Source organism: Larus michahellis, chromosome 2, assembly GCF_964199755.1.
Source record: "Larus michahellis chromosome 2, bLarMic1.1, whole genome shotgun sequence".
NCBI lineage: Eukaryota > Metazoa > Chordata > Aves > Charadriiformes > Laridae > Larus > Larus michahellis.
In genome coordinates, this window is record NC_133897.1 from 155,261,356 (window position 1) to 155,275,527 (window position 14,172).

General features: G+C 39.9%; 1 protein-coding gene across 4 annotated transcripts in view; it reads left to right on the forward strand.

The window, feature by feature from the left end:
• Positions 1–14,172, forward strand: part of COL14A1 (collagen type XIV alpha 1 chain) — a 129,944-nt gene that overhangs the window by 41,966 nt on the left and 73,806 nt on the right. For all 4 annotated transcript variants that reach the window (XR_012585791.1, XM_074577743.1, XM_074577745.1 and 1 more), the window contains exons 10-15: positions 660–811; positions 1,799–1,928; positions 7,236–7,381; positions 8,721–8,850; positions 12,108–12,247; positions 13,945–14,071. Coding sequence is in view for 3 of the 4 variants with exons in the window: in XM_074577743.1 (XP_074433844.1) it covers positions 660–811; positions 1,799–1,928; positions 7,236–7,381; positions 8,721–8,850; positions 12,108–12,247; positions 13,945–14,071 (825 nt within the window). In the remaining variant the exon portion in view is untranslated. The remainder of the gene's footprint in view (positions 1–659; positions 812–1,798; positions 1,929–7,235; positions 7,382–8,720; positions 8,851–12,107; positions 12,248–13,944; positions 14,072–14,172) is intronic.

Genomic DNA, 14,172 nt, shown 5'->3' on the forward strand with positions numbered 1-14,172 from the left:
GGAAGGCGTTCTTCACACATCTTTCTACCTGTGCAATGAAAAAGCATGTATTAGTAAGGCTTCATTCCATCTTTTTCCTCTTTTATTCACCTGGAAACTGGAAGAAATGCAGAATATTAGCTGTGTCTTAAGGAGGGAGTAAGCAGTCAGTTGGGAAATTGAGAGGGAGAGGATGGAAAAACCATAGAGCGATGAGACGTCTTTGTGGAAAAGAATGAATGCCAGAGAAGATGAGCATTCCCTACATCTCTTCAATCTGCTGACAGGCAGCGTATCAGTTTCCAACCTGCTGAGGAGCACAGGAGATCACAGCTGTATATGTACTTGGACTTTTCGTGGCTGGGAGGAAAGCAACCTGAAATAGAAAACCAGAAAGAGAGGGCTTGAAAGAGTGATGGGAGGAAGGACAGAAAGCTTAGTTTTGTATATTTATTTCTTTCATATAAAGGTTTATGAAAGGCCAGGAAGGCTCAGTGACAACTCCGTGTGCAGTACTCGTTCTTATTATTTTTTTGTTTCCATTGAAAATGGTGTAAATAAGTGTGGAGTAGCCAATTGTTTGATTTTCTGATGAGGAGTGTTGGAGCTTCAGCAAATACAACAAACCAAATAATTATTTTGCAGAGGGGAGTTAAAAAATTGTGTTGTCTCTAACCTAGGAACAATTGTTGCTTCACTTGGGTCTCCTTCGGATTTGGTCACATCTGAGGTAACAGCTAGAGGATTCCGGGTTAGCTGGACCCATGCACCAGGCAAAGTGGAAAAATACAGGGTCGTGTACTATCCCACCCGAGGAGGACAACCGGAAGAGGTAATAGGAGGAAAAGCTTCCCAGAAAATTTTAATACAAAAGCAAGAACTAACCAGACAGAAAATCCCCGAAATTCCCATGTGGACTCTGAAGCCCACTGCAGAAAAGAGATACGGTCACGTTGGATGGTGGTGAAGGTTAGGTAGTAGCCAGGCTGCTTTTCTGTCGTGTAATTTAAAGTAAATGTGCTCTAACAATGAGCACTTTTGGGGGGTGGGGTGAACTGCCTGCATTTTTGCTTACACTTAACGGTTACTTGAACCAATTCTATAGACTTCCCCTGCACCATTCTGCTTACAAGAACAGAAGAGGTAGGAGCTGATGGTAAGCCAGATTTTCAGTTCTAAGAAAAAATAGATCATAAAAAAAAGATGATATGGGTATACATTTTGGGATGTCGACAGCTGGTAATTGAAAATTTGGAGAGGTGTTTATTTGAATAGGACTCAGGCATTTTGGATACCGGAAAAAATGCAGTAGAACAAGCTTTTGGCTTCAGCTGAGAACTTACAAAATTGAAGGAAAAGGCAGAAGAGCAAAAGGATTTAACTAAGGATCTATTTTATTTCTTTTTGTACTAGAAACTTGTTCAACATGGATATGTATTAATGTCAGTTTGAAGTACTGTGTGTGTACATAAGTAGTACTAAAGGAATATTTATGATGATGTAGTATTTACATCAAAAAGTGCCTAATATACATTCTAAAATTTTATTCTGTACACTTTATTTCTCTAAGCAATTCCTTTCTTCTAAATGGCTACTTATATCAGTTAAACATTTTGATTACATATGTGGTTGCTGTTCTTTTTTCAGGCACCTTACTGTACATAAAGGTAGCAAACGCAAATTTGATTTATGAATGGAACTTTAGTATATTGATTCTTAGATGCCAGTGTAAAAATTGCCTGAAAGAGGGATTGATTGATTTGATGATAATATGGTTAGTTTGCCTTATGTGTATTTCGTTAAATTTTCTTCTAAACAGATTGTGGTAGATGGAAGCTTATCAACAGCAGTTCTGAAAAACCTGATGTCTTTGACTGAATACCAGATAGCTGTATTTGCTATATACTCAAATGCTGCTAGTGAGGGCCTCCGTGGAACTGAAACTACACGTGAGTGTCCTTATCATGTTTGTTACGGATTTGACTGTCTGCATTTAATCATACTGTGTCTTTGTGAAAAAGAAATGTGGAGGAGAGTCTTTTTCAGTTTAGCATCTTTTAATGCATTTGCCTTAAATAATTTCTGTTTGAATTAATTCTGGGCTAAGGTCCTAAGTCCAAATGCACTGTGGATATTTAAACACTGAGGAAGGTTTTATCTCTGGGCTGAACTTTGAAGTTGATTGTATTGAACCCTAAATTAGAACATTCCTACACTTTGGGTGTGGAGCCAAGCTTTATAAATTAGGTTTGTGGCGGAGGATGATCTCATGAGGGGAGGATTAGGTGGGACCAAAAATACCTGCATGTGATTCCCACCAGTGCCAAAGATTTCAAGGTAACTTCTCTAAGTTCTTTCTCAATGATTCAGTTACTTTCTGTCTATAAAATGGTGACTTGGGATATTGTAAGAAGGATTATGTTTACAGTTTTGGGTTCTGTAATGAAAACTGTGGTAGTACCTGAGATAACGTGCTGCTATTGATCATATCAATTTTATGCATTTGTATACAAAATACATTTACTTTTTTAGTAAATGTGACAGATATTAGGAATGGAAGTAGAGAGTAACTTTTTAGTTCATCCTAGGAGCCAGGAAGTCAATATGTGATATATCAATAGCTGATATCTGCTGGAAGAACAACACAGCAGGGCTCAAGCAATCTAGAAGATTCTACAGTGCTTTGACAATAGCTTGCTGACACAAGTGCTTGAGGAGCCAGCAAGAGAAGCTGCTGTGCTGTAGCTGATGCTTAAAAACAAGGAAGAATTGACGGGGGGTTTTAAATCACAGGTAGCCTTGGCTGCAGTGACCATGAGATGGTGGAATGCAGGATTCTAAGAGGAGTGAGGAGTGCAAAAAAGCAGGACCACAACTCTGGATTTCAGGGCAGCAGTTTTCAGTCTCTTCAGAGACGTGCTTGGAAGAATCCCAAGGAATATGGCCCCGGAGAGGAGAGGGATCCAGAAGAGCAGCTTGATACTGACAGATCACATCCTACGACCCCAATAAAGGTCCATACTGACAAGTAGGTAATCAAGCTAAGGTGACAGGAGGCCAGCACGGGTAAGCAAGGAACTCCTAACAGAACTCAGACATAAAAAGGAAGTGTATAAGAGACGGAAGAAGAGGCAGATGACCCAGGAGAAGTACAGAATTGCTGTCTGATCTTTCAGGGGTAAGTTTAGGAAAGCCAAGGCCAACCTGGAGCTGAATCTGGCAAGGGATATGAAGGGCAACAAGAATAGACTCTACAAGCGCATAAACAGTGAAAGGAAGACTGAGGAAAACATGGGCCCACTCCTGAATGGGACAGGGGACCTGGTGACAAATGAGGTGAAAAACACTGAGGTACTCAATGCCTTCTCTGACTCAGCCTTTACCGGTTAAAATAGCCTTCAGAAATCCCAGGCTGCTGAGATCAGTGGGAAAGTCTGGAGAAAGGAAGACTTACCCTCATTTGAGGAGTACCAGTATAGGGAGCACTTCAGCAAACTGGACACACATAAGGCTGTGGAACAGGATTGGCTGCACCTGTGAGTGCTGAAGGAGCTGGCTTATGTCATTGTGAGGACAGTCTCGATTATTTTTGATAGGTCATGGTGACTGGCAGAAGTTCCTGACCACTGGAAGAAAGCAAATGTCAATCCTTTATGAAGCAGGATCTGGGGAACTACAGGTCGGTTCATTGTCACTGCAATTCCTGGGAAGGTGATGGAGCAACTAACTACTCCTTGAAATCCTTTTCCAAACATGTGAGGGACAAGGAGGTGATTTGAATTAGTCAGCATGGATATAGGACGGGGAAAAAACACATTTGACCTCACGCAGTTCAACAAAGGGAAGTGCAAAGTCCTGCCCTTGGGGAGGAATAACTCCATGTATCAGTACATGCTGGGGGGTGACCATCTGAAGGGCAGCTCTGCAGAGAAGGACTTGGTGGTCTTGGTAAATAACAAAAGCTGAGTGCGAACCAGCAATGCACCCTGGTCACAAAAAAGGCCAAGAGCCTCCTGGATCTCATTAGAAAAGGATTCCCAGCAGGATGAAGGAGGTGATTCTTGCCCCCTGCTCCACACTGATGAGGCCACACCTGGATGCTTGGTCCTGTGCTGGGCTCCCCAGTACAAGAGATATGTGGACTTACTGGGGTGAGCCTATGAAAGGCTACAAAGATGACTAAAGGATTGGAGCATCTTTCATAAGAGGAGAGGCTGAGACACCTATGGCTGTTCTGACTGGAAGAGAGAAGACTCAGGGTGATCTTATCGATATGTAAAAATCCCTGATGGGAGGGAAGGAAGAAGAGGGAGCCAGACTCTTCTGAGTGGTGCTCACTGACAGGACAAGAGTCAATGAGCACAAATCAAAAATCCATTAAATTAAATCTGAACAGAAGAAGACACGATTTTATTGTGTTGTTGGTCAAACATGAGAGTGCATGTCCAGGTTGTGGAGTCTGCATCTCTGGAGGATGATATTTAAAACCCAACTGGACACGGTTCTGAGCAATCTGCTCTAGCTGGCCCTGACTGAACAGGGAAGTTAGAATAGATGATCTCAAGAGGTGCCTTTCATCCTCAGTGGTTCTTTGATTCTGTGTCAGTGCTAATCTTCACAATCTGAGAAAATAAAATAGGATCATATAAAATTATTTAAGACTTCTACTTTAGTCTCAGTCTCCCAAAATGTCATCTCCAGCCATGTTATACCCTGTAACACGGTGTTAGGACCGGTTTAATTTATTGAGCAGAGAGAACAGTCGCATACTGAGCCAACAAGATTGTTTTGTATTGCACCTGGTATTCCTTTGAAGTCGCGTAGTCAAGTTCTGACGGAGCCCAGCCCCGCTGGCTTTCTGAGATCTGATCAGATCACACCCCAAGGTCATGCAGCATCAAGCATCTTATACAGCTGCCTTTGATAGTGTGTTGGAAGTAATAGTCTGACATGTGCAAGTGTTAATCACTTCACATGAAAAAATACCTGCCGTTTGAAAGTATTTTTTTTACTATCCTAATGGGAGAAGTATGAAAAATTGTAGTTTACAATTGTGTGAGATACTGACTTTGTGTGAGATACAGACAGATTAAAATAGCCACCAATCACATTTGCTCATATAGAACATTGAAAATAGGTTACGGGTATGTGATATCTAAATAGACACATTCAATATGCATACTGTACAGATAATTAGAAAGGTTTCTGATTTAATAGTCACTTCTAACTTGAAATAAATATGAAATGCATTCACACTTTAATTTGCTGCAAATATATTTTACCTGTTTTAGTTTATTCCAGTTCGTTTTTAGTAGGTTTAATTTATCCCTGTGTTACCAGAATATTAGGTAACCGTCCAAGATGCAAATCAGCATTATCTATTTATATTTGAGATTCTGAGCTCTTCAGCTGAAAATTCCAGTAGAAAACACCACTTGTTTAATTTCCAGTCACCTCTTCATTAATTATTATTTATATTGCCTGAGTATGTAGGGAGTTCCCGTTGAGAGTTAAAATATGACTCATAAGTTAGAGAATACTTTTTTGTAGATTTTTAGAATCGAAATAAGGAAAAGGAGAGGTGGTAGATACTCTGTCTGTCATCCTGGGGCAGTCTGAATAGGAATGAGACAATGTGGTAGGAAGTGCCTTCAGAATATCTTGACATGTGGTTTCTTTCTGTAGGTATCAGACATCAGAGTGGAGCTCTGAGGGAGGAGACTGAAGTACATTTTAAAACGTTTATGGATAGTTTCTCCCTATAATTAGAGGAAATGTGGGAATTCATGGGAATATAAGTCAACACATCAACATGGGTTTAAATAGGTTGGAGGTAGGCTGTGAAAGGTTTGGAAGTGAAGATAGATGGGTAACCTGGAAGTGAAAACCTAAAGAGAAGCCTGGGTTGAAGTTTTGCCCACGTTTACAGACCTGAACAACACACTGAGTGAATGTCCGCAATGAACAAGAAAGGACTGGCATGTTTTGTATATGGGAAGTTAAAAGCTCTGTTAGAGCTTGTTGAAGATAACGTAATAGATATACTACTCCTTGGAGATGTCAGCTAGACAGGCTGCAGTTTTTGTTTGGACAAGGAGAGTAGAGAAGCTGTGTGAATTATTAGCTTTGTAATTAGAATTGGTTGCTGAATCTGTGTCTGCAAATCAGATTCTTCAGAAACATGCAAAGCAGAGCTTTGTGTAGAGGTTTGACATCCAGCCTATGACAGTCTCTCTGAATTCCTAATAAGAAAAGTTTGATATCAATTACCAATTACCTTTTGGTTTTTTCAGACCCTTTGAGTCATTTTAGGAACTATTCTCAGTGTAGAAGTTCCAAAGGCGCAGCCAAAGTTCCCTTATATCTCTCCAGTGACTGGATATTTTGGTGGATCCATCAATCATGGAACAGCAGTGGAGAGACCTTGGAATGTTATTCTGGGAGAGAAAGAAAGTGAGGACAATCAGAGAAGTGCAAAATGCTACTTTAAAGAGTTACAAAAATGCAAAGAACCTGGATTGATGCTATGTTCTGGTATCAGTGCCTTAAATTCACAAGTAAACCTCCTAATAATGTTTGAATTTCACTCAGCCTGCTTAGTTGTACTCACCAGGTCAGCATTCGCCATGATTTGCAATGGATGATCTTACCCACATTTGCATAATCCCACTGATGTAGGCCTGGGAGCCAATTTGGACAGTCCAGGCCTTAAACACACAACAGTTTGTAGTCAAAATATTTTGATGTGCGCAACGTGCTCATTCAGGATTTCCTCCAGGGTGCCCTACCTCATGGCTGTCTCTCCCACACTCTGGCTTGGGCACTATTGCCAGAAAGAGCCACCTCTGGGGGCTCCTACTTGTTCCATTTGGCACACTGTGCCCATTTTTTGACAGCAAGTGGTCATCCTCCTGCAGATCAGGGAGAAGGAAGGGTGAGATCTGAACAGAGTGATTTGGTGCTTAAAGGACAGAAATCCTCCCACATGAAATGTTCAAAGCCATTTAGGACAAAGAGCTGAAATGCTTTGTAGGGGGTAGCTCTGCCCTGGTGCTAGAATTGGTTAGGTCATCATTTTCTTCTTCCTCTAATTCTGTGTTCTTTTCAGCTCTTCATGGTTGTGGCATGCAGACAGCACCTCCATGTCTGGAGACAGCTATATTCCTTTGTGTTTCCTGGGGTAGAATAAACTGTTTGAAAAATAGCTGGTTGTTCAAGTGAGACAACTGAAGTGTCTGTTTCTTGTTCCACTGTAGTTGCCTTGCCAATGGCGTCGGATCTGCAATTGTATGATGTGTCACAAAGCAGCATGAGAGCAAAGTGGAACGGAGTAGCGGGTGCCACAGGCTACATGATCCTCTATGCTCCCCTCACGGAAGGATTGGCAGCAGATGAGAAGGAGGTGATGTATTGAGCTTTCATTTGAATAGCAATTATTCGAAAAATAAATCTTTTAAAGAATAAGCTAATACATGGCCTTTAACCTCTCACTTGATCAGCAAACACTTTGGATTTTTTTTCCACGACTGCCTTAAGTATTGTATGTGTTACAGACTGTGAATAAAGTGCAAGTATCAGTTTATTATTTTTATATGTCATTGCCATAAAAAAGCAACAATTTCATGTGAATTAGAGTTACTCTTTTGAAACTATATATGAGATGATACCGTATCATCATATAGAACTAACACTCAAAGGAAGAAAAAAATGAAGTAAAACTAAGATATTTTGTAAGCGTGTTATCAGAAGAATATGAAGTTTAGCCTTTGTTCTCATCAGGACCTTTAAAGTAAATAATATCTGCAGATGTGAGATTTATTGCTTTTCTTTTAGTTCTGTTCAACTTTTATTTTTAAATCTAAAAATAATGCCTTCCATCGAAAGTGATTTTTAGAAGGTATTTTTAGAAGGAAGAGAAGGCGGGACGAGGTAGTGACAGTCTGCTGTCACTAAAATAGTAAAGCCAGTAGACTTTTCTAAGGTTGCTAGCATAGTTCCAGTGGAAATTCTGGTCCGGGATTTGAAAGTTTTTATGATGAAGTTTCTGTATGTATATTTAAGATTATGTACATCTCTGTTGAAGCAAGAACGCTACAAAGCATGCAGGGGCATGCGAACTTGTGGAGAGTGTAGGAAGCTTCTGAAAGCTCGCACAGACTTGTGCTCTGTGCTACATGAGTGGCTGTCAGCACATAATTCTGTTAAAAATGGGGCCTCCTGAAAACTAGCTGATTCAGGAGGACTGAGTCTTACCCCCGAAGAAAGACTTTTTTTTCAGTAAATAAGTCAGTCCATGTTAATGTGTCTCTCAGTAAAGAGGTGGAGGAGGAAAATGATACACACCTTAAATAGCAACAAATCTGAACGTCAGTGTGCACAGAAATCAGTTCCTCCTATGGCATTTCAGTCCTGTCACCAAAGATGAAACAAGGTGTAGCTGGGAATTAAAAGGTCTTAGTAACTGCACGTTCTAGAGAAGACTATTTTGTCATTGCTAGCGTTACTAGTTACTTTTAAAGTCCTCTTAACTATATGTTGGCTTTTGGCTTTTTGACAATTTTGTTCTTTTGATTATTGTGCAAAATCCCAAAATCTCGGGCCAAGTACCACAGGCACAGTATCAGACAGATGCTCAGCAGAGCATTTGATCACATATCTATTTTCAAGTGTGTAAATAGCATTCTTCCCCATTGAGAGCTAATTCAGAAATAACGTGTCTTTTTTATTCATGGTGTTTTTAGATAAAAATTGGGGAGGCCTCAACAGATCTTGAACTGGATGGACTATTGCCAAATACAGAATATACAGTCACAGTTTATGCCATGTTTGGAGAAGAAGCTAGTGATCCCCTTACAGGACAAGAAACTACACGTAGGTAGCACATATCTATATTTGCTCCAGTGTTAATAAAACTTCAGAAAAGTCTTTGCACATATTGGAGCAGACATATGATCTTAAAATTTGATTTGAATAGTCCATAGGGCAAAGTCTTAACCGTGCTTAAGTTTCTCAGTACGAATACTTAATTTGTAGAGGCTGAAGAGGTGAGTTTCTACAAAATCCTTTGTTTTTTTGGAATAGGATTGTGAACTCTTCTGCCTTGTTGGTAGTGGTGCTATGGATATCCCTGTTGATCTTGATGGAACTATTGATGGTTTTCAGAACTTGCTGAAGGTGAATAAAGGTCACCACGTAGAGCTAAATTGAGACCACTCTGTTTAGCCTCCTGTAGACACAGAACCAGGTGTGGGGGGGAGCCTGCTCAGATGCAGAAGTTCATTCCTCTGGCTCAGTAGTAGTACAGACAGAAAAGAAGCAAAGAGAAGGTTTCTGTCCAACCCCTGCTGCCTAACATCTGGTAAACGAAAGGTTGAAAAGCGCCTGTGCGCTCATGATAGATGGTGTGTTTTTAATAAGCGGCAAGAGTTTTGCCAGCTAAATTCTGTCCTCTGCTAACTGTACACGGCACTGTATGTCAGGTCTCTAAATAGCCTCGGTATTTGGAAGACAAAGGAATTGAAAAGAAGCGATTGTGCTGCTGGGATATTTCTGGGACTGTGTTCAGTGACATCTCTATTGCACCCAGCAGCGGAGTGATTGCTTCCTCTAGTTCTGTGCTCCAGGCATGAGTAAGCCAGTGTGAAAGTGACTTACATTGAATAGGTGAGTGAAGTTCAGGCGTGTGAGTGCTAAGAAAAAGAAAGGCCAGAGCAATTGCTAGTAAGGTCAGCAACTAACGGTGGAAAAAGCTCTAGGAATGCTGTTTGAACTGGCTCATCTCAGAGAGGACAGTTGTAGACAGACAAGTCCCAATAGTGAACTGCAACCTGGGCATGTTCGTGGACTTGAGTGTAGAAGGTTCTTAACACTTGGAGAATCAGATCTTTGGCTATTTGTCCCTCTGTCCCTTTCTCCCTCTCTTTCTCTGGAATGGTTTAACCCCAGCCAGCAACTAGCAAGAAAGTGAACCCCATCCCAGCTGAAACCATGACAGTCTCTCACTCCACCTCCTTGCCTCCCCCTGCCCTTGCTTTTGGTCAATATCTGCTCAAGGTTTTGAGCTCAAGTCAATATCTGCTTAGGTTTTCATTTATCCTAAACAGTAGTTTTCATTTATCCTAAACAGTAGTTTATGACTGTGCCAGCCTGAATTCACTTCATGTCGTATGATCTTGGAGGCTGCACAGCAAGAAATCTGGCTAACACATTGGATGGAAGATCACATGCAAATTCCAGGTACATTGGCAGAAGCTGAGGATTCGTGACCGCAGTGTTTGATCACAGAAGCTAGTAACATATGTTAGTCACACCATCATCACTGCTGTTACCAGACCAGAATAAAAAAAACCTAAAATAACCTTCGTTTATTTTTAGGGTGACTCAATGCAGGCAGCTCTAACTGATCTTTAGCACTGTAATATGAAAGAAGATTGATTTTAACCTTCCATATGCAGCTATTCAAATAAGGTCTCTTCTAACAAGCTTTCTAACAAACGTCTGATGAGGCAGTGGGGCACTGTGGGAGGAAAGAAAGCTCTTAGTGAGCCCACCTGTCCCCCATGGTCAGCGTTCAATGGTGACATCTTCCCTGGCTGAATTTGGATTTAAGCTACTTTTTTTTAATTTTATTTTTATTTTCAGCGTGATTATTTCTGGCTCCCAGGTAATGAACAGGCTACCTAGTATTTTCTTCCTGGAGCATATATCTGCCTGGAGAGTGATCTACCTAATTTGCAGTAATTTTACATGTAGTATCTGATATTCTGTATTTAGTAAATAATATTATTCTACACGCTGTATCATTGCAGTTGCTGTAGTGAAACCTTTCTCTGTGCCAGAGGCATGATCAGCCAGCTCATTCTGGGGTGGAGTTTCTTTTTGGGGTGAGGATTTATCCGAGACTCACTGTAAATATCACATAACTCTGGCAGCAGGACTGCCTGTCTGGTTGAGAGCAACGTTGTCAGGAGGTTGATTCCAAGAGGAAAAAGCTGAGACTGAAGCATTTTGTGGTATGGCCTGGATGGTGAAATGAAGCGCATTCCACGACTGACAGAGAGTAGAAAGGAAAGCCAGCACGTGATACTCCCTTTGCTAGACTCTGAGGAATATATTGAATGCCAGAAAGTGTGGCAAACCCATCTAATACAATTCCAATGTGTTCCCGTCTTTTCTTTCCTCATAACCAAGTTGACTGTTCCTAAGCTGGTTAGGTGTTTGCTTGCAGATTCTGAGTTAATATATGGCCTGAATAAAGATCCCACATAATATATGGGGGTTTTATCTTTTGCTTTTTCCCATGTGCTCTTGTGTGAGGCGAAACAGCTTCTGAAGTGCTGATATTTATCTGTCCACATGGATTGGTGAGGAGTGCCTGTGTGAAGGCAGGATGGATAGAGAAAGGTGTCACAATTCTGAGGAAATTAACAAATGTTGGGCTAGTACAGAACCTACTTCTGAGAGTAACAGACAGCACAAAATGCTTTCTCTGGTGTGAAAGAAAAGTGGCTGCAGCCTGAGACTGTCTTGAGTGACATTGTTTTCCTTCAGCTCAGGACAGTCAAGGAGTATATAGTATATAAATATGGCTTTAACTGGAGTTGCTGTTAGGAAACAGCTTCTTTGTGTAAGAAAAGAGGAAAAGTTAAGCAGAGTTAAAAAAATTAGCATCTTTGGAGGTCTTCAGAGCTATTTATGTCAGGGACTTTTAGGATTCAGAAAGTTTTTTTGCCGAAATACTACTATCATGAAATATTTTTGCTAGGATACTCACGGAAAACAAATACATACAGGATGAAGATCTAGTTGAATTAAACTAATTTACACAAATTTATTGTGGAGGTTAGATCTTGCTATGATATCTGCTATGAACAATAATGTAATTTCTTTCTTTTTCAGTATTAGTTGAGACGCACTTAGCAAGACTGAAAGTTCTGTTTCAGCAAAAAGCTAAGCCATTTTACCTGCCTTTAAGTACTTGTGTAGCTCCGTTGATGTAGGTCTATTAATATAAGTATCGGTGATACAAATTTTTGAATGGAAAAAATGTTGTTTATTTTCAAGACATGAAAAATTTCACAGCTAAAACCTGGAATCACTTTCATGGTTTTATCTCTTTCTTTTTTAAGTGCCTCTAAGTCCACCAGCAAACTTGAAATTTTCTGACGTTGGACACAGTAGTGCTAAGCTAACATGGGATCCTGCTTCCAAAAATGTGAACGGCTATCGCATTATGTACGTTAAAACAGATGGAACAGAAACCAATGAGGTAAATTATTAGCTCCTCCCTTCCCTCAACCAATCTCAGAACTCCCCAAACTTCTGTAATTATTAAAGATGACTTTTATAAAGAAAAGGTACCTTGCAAGCTGTAACAAAAGATTTGCTAAATAATTCTGAAATTTAGTGCAAATAAGAGTTTGTTTAATATCGGATATACATTTGGAGTGGATCATACTTGTGGGGGACAGTACTCTGAACTTCTTACATACCAGAACAGCCATTGCTGGCGCACATAAACTGAAGGAAAGTAGTCAAGTGACCAATGGTTTGCAGGTGCAGGATCTTGACTAAATGTGTGGTATGGAAATATTCGTTCTTGATTCAGTCCTCATAACAGGTCTTTCAATATATCATGCGTCATGGACTCAAGCTCCTTCAAAGAGACTATCTGAAGACTTTGCCACATTTTCTTAACATATATTGCTTTAATTATATATTGAAAACTTGCTTCCTAGAAACAGGATTTGGTTTGAACAGAATGATAAGATGATATCAAGATGTTCTAACTCAGAATTTTGCATTTAGTAATTTACTTATGCAGTATTTAGTTATGCCTTGTTTCTAAAGGTGCTTTATAATAGTATCTAGCAGCATGAATTCTGTGATAGAATGAAAGATGGGATGGGATGGCATGATATTAATACAGAATCTGAAAAAATACAGAAAAGTTTAAAAAAAATAATTGCACTATGGGTCTGATTATTAAAACAGGCCAGATCCCCTATAAAATAAGTTGTCATGGACAACAGCCCTCCAAAGAAGTCTTTAATAGTACTTATGTGTAATTATGTTTCTTCTGGGACATATCTGGCCTTTCATCCATACAAGATGGAATTTTGTATTAAATCTGAAGAAACTGTTCCTGAGTTTAGAAGAGAGCATACTTGTGCAATATTTAGTGTCTTTTCTTTCTGCTAAGCCCTTAAAATTTAAATTAGAAATCACTTGACCTCTTCCCGTTGATTACCCTTAATGTAGATAATAAGTCTGGCTGTAGTCATGACAATGGTGTTTGAATATCTCAGGCTTGTGGTAATATACTTTATAGTGTGAGTGAATGCTCAATAGTTTTTTATCCACCTGTTTCCTTTATGTCTGTTCAAAGAGCAAGTGGCACTTTTTTGTTGCTTTGCGTTGGTAGCATTTGCCCTGTGGTGCCGAGCTAACGTGACACTGAATAATTGGACTGGTAAACTGTCAGTTTATACAGCTTTGAGTTTTATATCCCTGGCAAAGTGAGTGACATTAACTGCAGCCTGGATAGAGACCAGATGAAACTGTCATTTTTTTTCTCTTGAAAAATGTTAAACATAATGGCTTATGCAATGATTATCCATAATAAGGGACTAGGTTCAATAACCCCAAAAGTTCGTTCCCCTTCTGGGTGAATCCCCTGAATACTCAGTGCTGATATGTTAGCTGCTGAGTTAAGCTTACTAAGGCTGAATTCTCCTTTTCCTTAGTTTGTCATAAACAAAATTTTCTTTTTCTCTAGTTTGTCTATGTTAATTGATTTTTGTCAGCTTTTATGGCCCTAAATTAATACTTGTTCGTAGTTTTCACAGAATTTCTCTACTAATTACATGACGTTTTCTTTCCGTTTCATTATTACCCAGCAGAATTTCAGACACTGGTAATGTAAAGTGTACGATCAATATCTATTGCAAATTATGCTTTCTCTAGGTGGAAGTTGGTCGTGTTTCAACCCATACTCTAAAAAGCCTGACATCCCTTACCGAGTACACTGTTGCTATTTTCTCCCTGTATGATGAAGGACAATCTGAACCACTTACTGGCAGCTTTACCACAAGTAAGTATTGCAGAACTTTTGAAGGCTTTCCAAGAAGAATTTTTATACTTTCTTACTTTACTGGAAAGTAAGACCAGTAACAGTGAGTGTCTCTGGCTGTG